The following is a 13827-nucleotide window of genomic DNA, read 5'->3' as shown; positions in this document are numbered from 1 at the left end:
TTGGGTTCACAGCCTGAACCTTCTCCCAGTTTTTAATCATTATGTCACATATGGGTAACTAGAACACTGTTTTTCTCCTAAAATATAGCAAGAGTGAGGTGTCATCTACTTTTTTTCCATGATAGCCTCATTAGCTGTTTGACCACAACGTGGAAGATGAGGTCCAGACTCTCCTCAGTCTCATGGCAGCCATATCTCCCCCTCTCCAGGAGGGTGCCACAAGGTACACAGAGCTCCACGTTCCCATTCTTCTGTCACTGCCTCAGGCACAGCTCTCTGCCCCTGTCCCAGGGGCTGCTCCTGAATGTTGAGGTCCTTTTCCTAGCGCCATGTGTTCTTCTCTTGTCCCTTTGTGGTGACAGATTTCCTAATGCCACCTCAAAGATCATGCTGGAGTCTTGCTATTCCTGTCTCACTTCTCCCATTATTGCCTCTTTTCTCCTAAAATCTGGTTGTTATTTGTCCAGATCTGTTGTTGCTCTGGACATCACTTTGTAGTGTTGCTGTTCCTACTGTAAATGCTTTCTGACTCTCTGGTGGTATGCATATCTAAGATCTCCAGCAGCCTCATGCTTCATGCAAGTATCTTGATGGGAGTGGGTGGCAGTCTTCACTGATAGCTGCTCTGTTTTCTCCAACTGTTGTCAGTTGGCTTAAATAGAAGATATTGCCTGTCCTTGAGACTCTTATCCCTGTGCTCTCTTAGCATGATGTCAGCTGTGTTGCAAAGGCAGAATCTTTGTTAATGGTAAATAGGAATGTGTAGGGAGTGGATGGCTGGAGCTTTAAGTCCTCTTTTTAAAAAAAAAAAAAAAAAAAAAAAAAAAGATACCAGGAAAAAGAAAAAGTATTTGAGCTGTAAACTAAGCAAAACATTTTTAAAGAGGTGGTCAGAATACTTTCTGCTAAGCGTTTTCATCGGTATATTTTGTTTTGTCAAAATTGGCACTGTATGGACTGTTAAGTGTGTGCTCCAGAGGAAGACTGAGTTTTAGGTATCTCAGATTAATCTGAGGCAAGGAGAAAAGCTCCACCACCATTATGGAAGCCTTCTTAAAAATAGACATCATACTTGCCAACCTCTATTTCTTCAGGCTCCAGATGCTACCACAATTAGTAGCTCTGCTGTTTCCTCCCTGAATTTCTTTAGGTCTCCTAGTCATATCGTCTGGTCTGGTCCTCCTGACCATTCCAGAGCCTCTTCTGAGGATACTTTGATTTCACATAAATCCTCTTGTAATAAGTACAGAGTGCATTATACACACAGCTATCAGTCTTGATTATGACCACAGAGTATCTTGGCAGGGTGCTAGGCATCTGTAATGGGATTCCTGCAACAAACCATAAGATCCCACTTCGAGGTAATGATCTGCGAAGGAACCAGTTAAAATAAATGTCTGTTGCATTTGGGACCTAGAGAAGCTTGCAAACATGCCAGACCTCCGTAATGGATCTCTGGAGGCAGAGCAGTACCTGGAGGAGCTCCAAGTCCCACCTTCTTCATGCAGATAGCTAAAGAATAGCTCCCTCCTGTGCCCACTGTGGTATGTGTGGTTTTGCTTGTAGGCCACATGCTGTGCTGGGGACGGTGCTAGTTCACAGCAAGCTGTCTGTGGAGAGATGGGTTGGCTTTCTTAGGCATGGTATCTGCTTGGTATATTGGAAAAAACTGCCCTCTTGCATTTCTTAGCAAGTTTTTCAGCAAGTAGAATTTTTTTTCCACTCTCACAATGATTGTAACAGGGTTTTATTCTCCTGCAGCCAGCTGTTAGCAATTAGCAACTTGATCCATTCTGTCCTGAGAACAGAGTTTAACACTTTCTTGCCTCTGTGAACGTTGCTAATCCTGTCTTTGCTGGTTTCAGGCCTGTGCTGTAATTTTGGCGCTTTCTGTGTATGTGTGGGCAGGCTGGGACTAAAGGCACAAGCAAAGCAAGGAACTGTAATGCGACTGAAATATAACCACAAAGAAAAGTGCTGTGAGTCTTCTACCCAGAAAAAAAAAAAATCTTTAGGAGGATGCTTTTCCAAGCTATTTGTACAGAGGCTTATATTTAGTAGTATATTCCAGTGTGTTCTAGCACTTGGAAGTGCAGTTTGGGAATCAGATTTACCACTAGCTGAGGTTTAGACTTGGCAGAAACCAACATCAACAGTTCTTCACCCAAGGAATTCCAGTAGTAAGGGCTGATGAGTGGAGCTGAGGCTATATGGTCTCCTAAATTGAGACAGGAATGAAAAATTGATTCTCTGTCTCCTTGCTCAAAGCACGAACAGCTGCTATAAAGTGTCAAAGATCAGAAATGAAACCATTTGCTCCCTGTGCGCAGCATCTATCCCAGGACTGCCAAACACACGTTAGTGATCCAGGACCAAGTATACCAGGAAGAACAAACACAGCACAGGCAGAACCCAGCTGCTGGGGTTCCTGCTTAGAGCTGATCTGCTGGAAATGCTTCTTCACTGCCACGTACGGAGGTGAGGATTCATCTTGCCCAACTGTAGCCATCTGGAAGTTATGAGGTTAGTCAAAGCCAGTCCTTTAGGTTCCATCTGTAATTAGTGGAGAAAGACGCATCCAGAGAGCGTTCATCCTGTCGTGCAGTTTCTGCTTGACCTATGGAGCTCCTTGTGCCCAGTGAATCTTGGGAAGTCCCTGGCAAGCAGGGTAGGGAGGTACAGGCAGATGTTTGTTGCACCAGCCCAGAGCTCCCCTCCAGCTCTAGGTGCTGGCTCAGTGTCAGAAGCTAACATGATGCTTGGACATTTTTGTTTGACTCACCTTCATTGCCCTCTCCTCCACCCCCTGTTCCCCCTTCCCGTTGTTATCTCTTACATCCTAATTGCGGTATTCAGGCAGTTAAACGATAACGTGACTGGATATATGGTAATGCAATAGCTGTGATTTAGAACATGTCATGGTCTTTGCCTAAAGTAAATAGGCACTTAATTTACAGCATTTGGATCTGTACCTGGTCAAAGGAGATAATGCTCCTGTTTGTACTGTATGTAGCATTTATTATATTGCTGTAACATTGGCTTCCATTGTTGTGACTTGCTCACGCCTCATTTTGAGGAGATGAGAGAAACTTAGCACGGCAGCTTTTGTGTCAAAAGACGAAATGGATGTCCTTATGCTAAGACTCGGCTTAGCACCTTACATTCAGGACTCCGAAGGTCTGCTATGGTAGTAGCCCATCCCAGCTGGGTCATGAGCCCTGACCTCATGTCAGAGGATGGGTGCTCCTTCATCCCTGTGCTCCGGTGCAGGCAGCCAGTCTTACTGCCCTGTCTGGGCACACCTGCCTCCCTGCCATTGATCCCTGCTAGTTGGGTTTTTGGATCAAACGCAAAGCCAAGGCATTTGAACATCTGCAGTGGTGTCAGAGGTTGCTTTGATCTCTTCTTTCAACAGAGGCACTTGGTCCTCACCTAGCAGATCTTGGCAATGCATGACTTCCGTTTTAGCACTCTGGCTACTGTTTTCCATAACTGTGGCCAAATGTAAGAGAAAAATCCTCGAGTATTTTTGTGGGAGCTAGCCTTTATCTTTACAGATGCCTGATCCTCCCTATTTGACGTGCTTTGTTTCTAGGCTCTGGGAGAGCCTTCTGTGGAGGGGGTAAATGTGGCATGGAGCCTACCTGTATGCTCTGCCGTCTGAGGGCTTTGATACAGCTGGCAGCTCTTTAGCAGCTGAGAAGTCACCTGGGAGATATCCAAGTTGCTGTTCTTGCTGCCAGGACCTCTGGAAGGACTTACAGCTCTGTTCAGTGGCTGGTCCAGCATGGCTCAAAAGAAGATCTTCTTGTCTAGGCTCTGTTACGTCCACAGAGCAGAGTTGATCTTGGCAGGTATCTGGGCCATGTTCAGGATACCCTATATACCACACAAGCAGCTGTCTGCTATGTTTTCTGCTACCTGCTGTAGGAAGGGAGGGCTACCTTAACATCCATCACATTTTCCTTTCTAAGGCGCTGGGAGAGGACAGTCTCCTTTAGTGCTTGACTCTCTACAGCTCTCTTTGGAAATCCTGCTCTGTAAGCCGCTCTGCGGACTCCTACCAAATCATATGAACAGACTAAGGACCACCTGGTCTGTTTTCAAACTGTGCCCTGGAAGTGTCTGTACAAAATCCTCCTTCACACAGCTACGACAGTCTCTGCTCTGTGATACGTCCAGCTGCACAGTCTGCCATGGGACAGTGTTTGCATCAGAGTTTGTGGGCCCCTCCCCGTTTCCAAGGGGGAGTAAGACCTTGGATGCACATGTACCTTGAGAGTGCTTGGTTGAAACCTCTTTTCTGATTGGCAGAGCCTCCTGCTGAGATTTGGGCTGAGTTTTCTTTGCAGTGGTTTGCTTTTATGTGTTTCCTACTTGAAAATCAACAAAATCACAGAACTTTATCGATGTCTTTCTGGCCTGGGCCGAGGTGCTCATGCACAGCACAAGAAGGTAACTTAAACAGGAGGGATCCTGGCAGTTGTAGGATCTCTTTGCGTTTGTTTGCATTGTTGCATTGCTGGGTGCAGCACCGTTGGGCAGCATCCACTGATCTCCCCCTTCCACCCTCACGTTTGGCTCATTTTCCAAGAAGGCCCGTAAACTGCCTTTTAGGCTGAGAGCCGTCTTTTCAGAAGGAATCCAGCAGGGACAATGGCCAGTAGCAAATCCTTGGGAAAGAGAATTAAAAACAGGCAAGCTTCAGTGACTCTAACCATGATTTTAGCTTCTGGGTGCCTAGCAATCTGTGACTGGGGAGTTTCCCGAGCTAAAGGCCTATCTTTGGATTTAAGAACCTTGGTATATCTTTCTATTGTGACTATATCTAATTATTTTGGTATCCACAGCAACTTAATTAGACTGCACAAGTCACAGCTGTATGTTACGTGGAAAAAAAAAAAAATTCAATCTTTTGTTACCAGTCTCTGAGTTAATGGCATCTGATATTCTGATTCTTAAATGCATTTACATGCTGGCATAGCGATGGTCTCTTTTTCTCTTTCTTCTGCTGACAAATCCTAACATGCAGTTTGCCTTTTTACTACCACTGTGAGGATTCTTGAGCAAACACCCTCTGGTCCTGGCAACTTTTATTGATTTGTTCTATTCTCTTTTCTTCTGACATTTCTATATGAGACAGCTCCTCTAACCTGCCCTCTAAAAAGCAGCGTTCCAGGGTGGGACTCTCCCTAGGCTCTATGTAGTGAATATGGACACAAAGAATTCACATAGCTCTGCTGATATGACCTTGTGTTCTTCAAGGTGTTGTTATGGCTTTCCAGTGAAATTGCCAGAGTTTAAGCCTTTTGCTACTTTCCTCATTTCCAAACAGGAAATTAAGTGTACTTGCATGTGTGAATGCACATACTCTTTTGGCAGCAATATGGGAGAGATTATTTTTACCCATTTTAGGCATTTATCTTGAGACTGAATGAGAATTTTCAGAGTGCCCACCTGCCTGCCTGGAATAGACAGCTAGTGCAGATAGAGGTGTGCATTTGAATAGATTAAACCTCTCTTAAGGAGCTGATCTGAACCTTATGTCACTCCCTGGTTGGACCATCCAGGTTCACTGCGGAAGTAGCCTCTGTAGCTGTTTAATATATTAAAAAGTGAAGATGAAATGGGAGGGAGGTTAATTTATATTGAACTTGTTTAAGAGCAGTAGTTGAGTATGTCTGCACAGTACTCATGGCAGCCCAGCTCCTAAAAGCTGAATTATGTTAATAATTAGAACTTCAGAGACAATACTGGGAGTCAGGCAATTGCTAGTTTAACAGCCTCTGGCCAGAAGGATCGGAGCAGAGCTGGGGTCAGGACACTTTTGAAGGCATGGAAAGTGGTCTGACCCACCACCAAGCAATGGCAATATAGTGAATCTGCAGCACAGAAGGCCTTTCTTTGGAGGACTCTCATCTTTCCTTTGCTTTGTCTTTCAGAAATGTAGATGGCAGCTGCTGCCTGTGAAGGACTCGCACCCATCTGACCCTGCACAGCGCCTCCGATTGCTACCATGATCCTCTGCATGCTGCTGTTGGTCTCACTGCCTGAGCCATCTGGCACCGAAGTCAACCCTGGTAGGGAGCTGCCAGGCTGGGAGAGGACTCTAATCTCCCATCTTTCATATGTTCATTCTCAGCCTTTCTTGCCCTTTCATGATATATGCATGTAAATGTAATCGCTAACATAGTCCCTGAATGCCCTCCTGCGTGTTGAGGTTGCTGGTCTTCCTTGACTGTTGTGTTGGAGTGAACCATCTGTCTGGAGAGCCCTGAGGGACCCAGGCACGTGGACGTATTCTTTTCATTTTTATGTTGAAGTTTGTCAGTTTGTTCAGCCTGTGCTTTGTTCTATAAGGTGGTAACAAAAAGGTGGATTTCATGCTTCTGTCTGTTCGTATACCTTCTGAACTTAGTTAACAACTTTATCAAAGCTGGGCAGAAAGACAGCAGTCTTGGAGATAAAGGAAGGAGGCAGAGACCCAAGGCAGTGCCTTTGCTGAGGAAAGGTCGGGCAAAGCTGCTGATACAGCAGCAGGTAGTTAGCGAGGATGGGTGTAGTGGGGATGTCAACCGGTGTGCCTGCTGCTCTGGAGTGACTACAGCGTGTGCTGTCTCTTTCCTGTGTCACCGCAGACAAGGGGAAGAGCTGGGGCTGCTGTAAGTTCAGAGGGCAAAGACCAGTAATCCATAGGAGAGTACATTTCATTTGTTCTGGGACTTGCCGTTGGGTATGCTTTTCGTCTTTTAATTTTCTCGTTATTTAATCCCACTTTTTTTGTCTGCCTCTGGTGTTGAACTGACATGAATATCTTGCTTGCCTTTTTTTTGAGTTCTGATATAACATTAAGACTTTTAGTTTTCTGAATCACCTCTAATATTCCAGGAGGTGTCTCAAAGATAACATGAGAGGGATAGCTCTTGGCCAATTTATACTCGTAAGCTATGTCCACGCTGCCTTTGGTAGCTGTATTGAGCTTAGAGCCCAGTGGCTTGAGCTAGTTGTGTCCTTCCTCCCTGGAGGCACCAAGCTGGAGATTCTGCTTGTGCCTGGAGAGAGCCACCTGGTCCACGTAAGGCTAGAGGCAGGGAACAGATCAGTGTGGGGCAATGTGGGAGATCGGTGGATTAGGTTCAAATATAAGCTGTAGCCTTCAGCGACATGATAGTGCAGATGTTCCTCTAAACTTCAGTTTATCTGGTCATCTGGAATTAGATGCTTTTTAACTTATCTATCACTGGACCGCTGAAAATAATATTAGTTAATCTTATCTGAATGCAAGTCAAGCATCCTGTTTCTTCCAGAAAAAGAAAAAAATCTTTAATGCAATAATTCCTTTTATATTGCATCGTTATTGATAAGTAATGTCTCATTGTAGAATTGGTCTGTGTAATGAGTAACACTAATACTTTTTTTTGTTCTGATGTTCTTAAAAACGCTTCTCTGTGAAGTCTCTGCTCTTCCAGGGCTCTGCTGAATGATATTAGCTCTCTGCGTCAATGCATTTCATTACTTGTAATTTTAGCTTATAGTAATTATGAAGTATTTTATCCTTTTTTATTTGATTTCTCTGTACTTTATCATTGTCACTTTTATTCCACAGCCTATCAATTAAACTTGTTCGGTGATTATAAAAAAGCACTGACTTTTTTTTACTTGTTTTTTGTTTCTGCTTTCAGCAATATGCCGTTATCCTTTGGGCATGCATGAAGGGACGATACGGGATGAAGATATCACTGCTTCTAGTCAGTGGTATGATTCCACAGGACCCCAGTATGCACGGTAGGCTAATCTCTGGCAAAACTGTTATCCTTTCTTCTTTTGCTTATCTAATATGATTGAGGATAAAAATTCTTCTTTAGCCTTACTCACAAGAAACCCGTTTGCTTAGCTTGTTCACCACTTCCATAGTGGATGTAAATAAATGCACAGTGAAAGGCCAAAAGGCAGTGGTCATGGTCACAAGTTGCAACATGGGAAATTCTGACTCCACATAAAGAAAAAAATCCTTCCCAATGAGAAGGAAGGGGTGCAGCTTTTAGGTTTCCAGAGGTGCTGACCTCATTGGAGATTTCCAAGACATGGTTGGACAAGGCCTTGAGAAAGCCAGTGTAGCTTTGAAATTAGCCCTGCTGTGAGCAGGAGTTTGGACTAGAGACCTCCCAGAGGCGTTTCCAACCCCGTTCTTTCTGTAGCTCTATAACTGCTTCTAAGGGGCTTGATTTACAGATCAGCTAGGGACAGTGCCTCTAGGACTCTTGTTAGAGCACTGGAAACTGTGAATCGTAGGAAGTAGCTTATGAGAATGGACTCTTCAACAGCATCATATTGAAGAAATGGGCTGTGTGCACTTTAACTCCAAAAAAAAAAAAAAATCTGAATTCTTTTGCTATCTGGATTGTGATCACCTTGACCTAATGGCACTGACTGCTGGTCTCAGTGGTGTTCTGCATCAGTTAGATACATTGGTCTTTTATGGAACTGATTACAAAAGTGTTTCCCTTTTGCCTGCCATGGATTTTTGTTTTCCCCTCAAGTTAAAAGGAAGGAGAAATACACGTTCCTAATTCAACTTTTCTGTTGTATTCATTGTAGTATAGCATCATTACAGGAAATAACGTCACCAACTTTATTCTGATTAAATTTTTTTTTTTAACACTGTGTTTTGTAAACTGGAAAACACAGAGCTAAGGAGGAGTTAAAATGCAGCTACAGAATTTTCTTTCAATGTCAAAAAACAAAAAAAAAAATCAGTCTCTTTCGGCAGTGTGGCTTTTCATTCTTATGTCGTTCCACTTCTTTCAAAGCTGCAGACTGATTTGCAAAGTATCTCCAAATGTGAGTTTCCTTATAGTTCTTAGGAATGCTTGATATCATCATTACAACAACCTCTATGCAGATTAGATATGCATTACAGGTTAATTATGGTGGTTATATTTTTACAAAGACTTTGGGCAGTCCAAAATTATGAAGTTCTCCTAGTGCTTGCTCTCTTCTTGCTCTGTGGTAGAGCAAAGGTGCTCAAGGTCATGTGTTTTGGCGAAGTTTGAACAAGCCTGTTGGTCTGAAAGCTGGAAGATGTATTTTGTTCTGAGGGGTGGCTTATCCCCAGTTCTGCAAATATGAGTCGTCACTTGCCATCTGTTACCATCATGTCTTTCTGCCAGGGCAGCTGAACGTCCACAGGCAGAAGACATGAAGGAACACCCTCTAGCAGACCTCATTTTGGTAGAGGTCCTAGCTCTGCTATGCAGATGCTGCTTTCCCTTTTGCTTCACAGTCACCCTTCACACCTTTCTTATAACTTCTTTTACTTGCTGCTTCACTGTGAAAGTCTTATGCAGGGAACTGCATAAGTCTTATGCAGGGAACAGCAGGGAACTGACTGAGCTGAGACAAAACTCCAATTTCTAGCCTGTACCTTGACCTTCTGTGTCTCCTTCTGGGTGCTTTGTTCCTTGATATGAGATTTGGCTGCACTCACCGTTCTCACTAATTAGAGCTAGGAGGGCTGTCAGAAAGAAAAGGACACTTCAAGGGCTTGCTCTTTTCTGGGAAATCTCTGTTGCTTTAAGGCTCACATGGACTTATCATGCCCGGATAAATTTTTCACATTTAAAACTACTTTCATCACCTTGCGGCTTGCACGGCTGGATCTAGAGATGCCTAGGTCACTCAAGTGTTTCCTTCCGTGGCTCCACCTGCTGATTGCTAGAGCACTCAGCATGCAATCTCCAAGGCTTGAATCCTTGCAGGTAGCGCTACAATGTTCAACTTTAGGCAGAGAGATTCTCATCAGACACTGAGCAGTGTCTTGGACAAGCAACTCTGATCACTGAAGGAAATGTGAAAGATGTGTTGATGACCCACAATAATTTGTAGATGGAAAGAGCTTTTTTCTAAAATGTGTTTTAGGATAGCTCCTCTTTGTGCTTGTAACAGCTATAGAAGGAGGCTGAGCCGAGATTCAGGCATTACTGTATGGGGGATTTAGGTGAAGTGACGGTGTGCTTTCCAGGCCACATGCTAAAAAACAGTCAATACAGTTTCCTACTGACTAATATAGTTGTTTCCAAGTCAGCATTAAAATATTGGCTCTGAGAAAGAAAAGACTTACAGTTGTTAATGAGAGATATGCAAAACAGAGTGGCTCTGAAAAGGGCAAAACAGGCTACTGGTCTCTTGGATAAGTCTCTACAGATCTCCACCCAGAAGTGGAGAGGTGTTTGGTAGCCAGCTGTCAGGGCTCACTTGCTGATTTGCTTCCTTTCTACACAATTCTGTTTCAGTAGGTCTCCTCGGTTACTGGGAAGGCTGGATCCTCAGGAGGAAAGTGTGTTGTGTTTTTTTTGTGTGTTTGGTTTTCCCCTCAGGTTACAAAGGGAAGAGGGGGATGGAGCCTGGTGCCCGGCTGGCTTGTTGCAGCCAGAAGACGTGCAGTTCCTCCAAATTGACCTACACAAGCTTTTTTTCATCACCTTGATTGGGACTCAGGGACGGCACGCCCGTGCCACTGGCAAAGAATTTGCCCGTGCTTACCGAATTGACTATAGCCGCAATGGAGAGCGCTGGGTCTCCTGGAAAGATCGCCAAGGCAGGCAGGTGAGTGCAGCAGGAGCTGAACTGTGGAGCATGCAAAATCCAGGTAAAGTCATAGGGAATTAGACTGTAGAAGGTGCATCCTCTCTTTATTTCTACCTACTGCCTGGCGCATCTTACTCACTCTCCTGATTCCTCTCTGTCAGGTGTTCGACATACTATACTTCAGTCCTGTATTTGCTGTGGCTGTTATTCCCTTGACCCGATTCCCCAAATCCTTGCCATACCTTGGCCTAAAATACTGGCTCTTCGCTGCCTTTCTGTGCGTGGTTAAAACACTATGAAATGCAATGTGAATGTCCCTCTGCCAGCCTGGGGCTTGCTCCTAAATTGGAAGCTACAAAGCAAGCTTCATGTCTGGTGTCTGTTTTTGACTAAACTACTTTTTCTGGGATCTGGTGTGCCTGCTGTGTTTTTTGTTTGTGTGTTTTTTTTTTCTTAAGAGGTGGAGCATGGAGAAGGGACGAGGTTCAAGATGTCTGATAGCGGTGTTTAATTTAGTGAGCCATGAGGAGGAAAGAGTTTAAAGGGTAGGAAACATGTTGAGTGCACACCCACAGAGGCTTCCCTGCTCAACTGCAGTTGTTTCTGACTCCCTCCAGACTCAAGCATGCAGTGCTGCACCAGCTGCACTTCGGTTGTGTTCACGAGCCTTTCTTAAACCTTCCCTGGGAGGTAGCTGCTTCTGTCTGCTGCTTGTCTGAGCTGATCCCCTGTCTCAGTCCTAAGCCAGAGTCTAGCCCTCATTAGAAAGGTAGCTGATGCCTTGGTATTTTCTAGCACTGAGGGTACTTCAGAAGTCACGGTGCGGTCTGTAATTCTAGAAACAGAAGTTATTACCTGAACTAGCTTGTTAATGAATGACTTGTTCACTCAGACCTTTGATTTGCTACTCGGCCATTATTTGTCTCACCTATCCCTCAGACAGTGTGCTGCAAACACTGTGTTCACAGGATAGAAGGGGAAAGCTCAAGCTCAATGGTGCTATTCCTCACTGGTATTTTAGCAGGTGAAGTCTGTCTGCATCTTCAGAGTTATACCAGAATTGAATCCATTAGTGAATCTGTATGTGAAAAGCCCTACTGTCTCATCACAGAATCGTTTAGGTTGGAAGGGACCTCTGGAGATCATCTAGTCCAACCTCCCTGCGCAAGCAGGGAGCAATATGCTCTAGAGCATATTGCCCAGGATCACATCCAGACGGCTTTTGAATATCTCCAGCGAAGGAGACTCCACTACCTCTCGGGGCAACCTGCTCCAGTGCTCTGTCACCCTCACAGTCAAGAAGTTTTTTCTCAGGTTCAGATGGAACTTCCTGTGGTTCAGTTTCTGCCCATTGCCTCTTGTCCTGTTGCCTGCTGGGCACCACGGAGAAGAGGCTGGCCTCATCCTCCTGACACTCCCCCTTCAGATACTTGTACACGTTGATGAGATCCCCTCTCAATCTTCTCTTCTCCAGGCTGAACAGGCCCAGCTCTCGCAGCCTTTCTTCAGAGGAGAGATGCTCCAGCCTTCTAATCATCTTGGTAGCCCTCCGCTGGACTCTCTCCAGTAGGGCCATGTCTCTCTTGTACTGGGGAGCCCAGAACTGGACACAGTACTCCAGGTGAGGCCTCCCCAGGGCTGAGGAGAGGGGCAGGATCACCTCCCTCGACCTGCTGGCAACACTCTGCCTAATGCACCCCAGCATACCATGGGCCTTCTTGGCCACAAGGGCACACTGCTGCCTCATGCTTCACTTGTTGTCCACCAGCACTCCCAGGTCCTTCTTGGCAGCGCTGCTTTCCAACAGGTCAGTCCCCAGCCTGTCCTGGTGCATGGGGTTCTTCCTCCCTAGGTGCAGGACCTTGCACTTGCCTTTGTTGAACTTCATGAGGTTCCTCTCCGCCCAGCTCTCCAGCCTGTCCAGGTCCCTCTGAATGGCAGCACAGTCTTCTGGTGTGTCAGCCACTCCTCCCAGTTTAGCATCATCAGCAAACTTGCTGAGGGTGCACTCTGTCCCTTCCTCCAGGTCATTGATGAATATATTGAACAAGACGACCCAGGACTGACCCCTGGGGGACACCACTAGCCACAGGCCTCCAACTTGACTCTGCGCCATTCACCACAACCCTCTGAGCTCGGCCATCCAGCCAGTTCTCAATCCACCTCACCGTCCACTCGTCTAGCCCACACTTCCTGAGCTTACCTAGGAGGACGCGATGGGAGACAGTGTGCAAAGCCTTGCTGAAGTCCAGGGAGACAACATCCACTGCTCTGCCCTCATCTACCCAGCCAGTCATCCCATCAGAGAAGGCTATCAGATTGGTCAAGCATGATTTCCCTTTGGTGAATCCATGCTGACTCCTCCTGATCACCTTCTTGTCCTCCACATGCTTAGTGATGACCTCCAGGAGGAGCTGCTCCATCCCCTTTCCAGGGATGGAGGTGAGGCTGACAGGCCTGTAGTTTCCTGGCTCCTCCTCCTTGCCCTTTTGGAAGACTGGGGTGACATTGGCTTTCTTCCAGTCCTCAGGCACCTCTCCTGATCTCCAGGACCTTTCCAAGATGATGGAGAGTGGCCTAGCAATAACATCCACCAGCTCCCTCAGCACTCGTGGGTGCATCCCGTCAGGGCCCATGGATTTATGGATGTCAAGTTTGGACAAAAGATCTCTAACCTGATCCTCCTCGACCAAGGGAGAGTCTTCCTTTCCCCAGCCTTCCTCTCTTGCCTCCAAGGTCTGGAATTCCTGAGGACTGGCCTGAGCAGGGAAGACTGAAGCAAAGGCAGTATTCAATAACTCTGCCTTCTCTATATCCTTTGTTACCTGTCTGATCATCAAATCATTTGTAAAATGTCCTACAAAATCATTCAAGCCTTGGAATGAGGTGCAGATGTAGGTGCAAGAGTCAAATTTTTTAATCCTTTTGGAAGGCTTCTTTCAGTGCTGCAGCTGATAAATGTGCAGGCACTGAGATATCACAGTGTGACAGTGTGAGCCCATCTTGGCATGCCCTTATCCGGGGGGATCACCCAAATGGCTTCAACCAGCAAGATCCCTTCACTGTGCTGCTAAGTTCCAGATTTCACAGGGTTGTGGGGTCATCAGGCATGTGGGATGTGCACCAGAACCGCACCAGGAAAGTCAGCTCTAGCTTTGTACTCAGTAAAGGCAAAGGGTCAAGCTGCTGTTGCCTTGTCTCTGACACCAGTTCGGGATGGTGCTCTCCACTGGCACTAAT

General features: G+C 45.7%; 1 protein-coding gene across 5 annotated transcripts in view; it reads left to right on the top strand.

Moving 5' to 3' along the window:
- The window catches only part of LOC104139774 (discoidin domain-containing receptor 2), a 61195-nt gene that overhangs the window by 22526 nt on the left and 24842 nt on the right, over positions 1-13827 (top strand). For all 5 annotated transcript variants that reach the window (XM_068914508.1, XM_068914511.1, XM_068914509.1 and 2 more), the window contains 3 exons: positions 5943-6080; positions 7683-7785; positions 10377-10605. In XM_068914508.1, coding sequence (XP_068770609.1) covers positions 6017-6080; positions 7683-7785; positions 10377-10605 — 396 coding nt within the window. In that variant the 5' untranslated portion in view covers positions 5943-6016. The remainder of the gene's footprint in view (positions 1-5942; positions 6081-7682; positions 7786-10376; positions 10606-13827) is intronic.

This window comes from Struthio camelus, chromosome 20 (genome assembly GCF_040807025.1).
Source record: "Struthio camelus isolate bStrCam1 chromosome 20, bStrCam1.hap1, whole genome shotgun sequence".
NCBI lineage: Eukaryota > Metazoa > Chordata > Aves > Struthioniformes > Struthionidae > Struthio > Struthio camelus.
The sequence above is the reverse complement of the archived record's forward strand: the minus strand, read 5'-3'. Positions and strand labels throughout refer to the sequence as shown.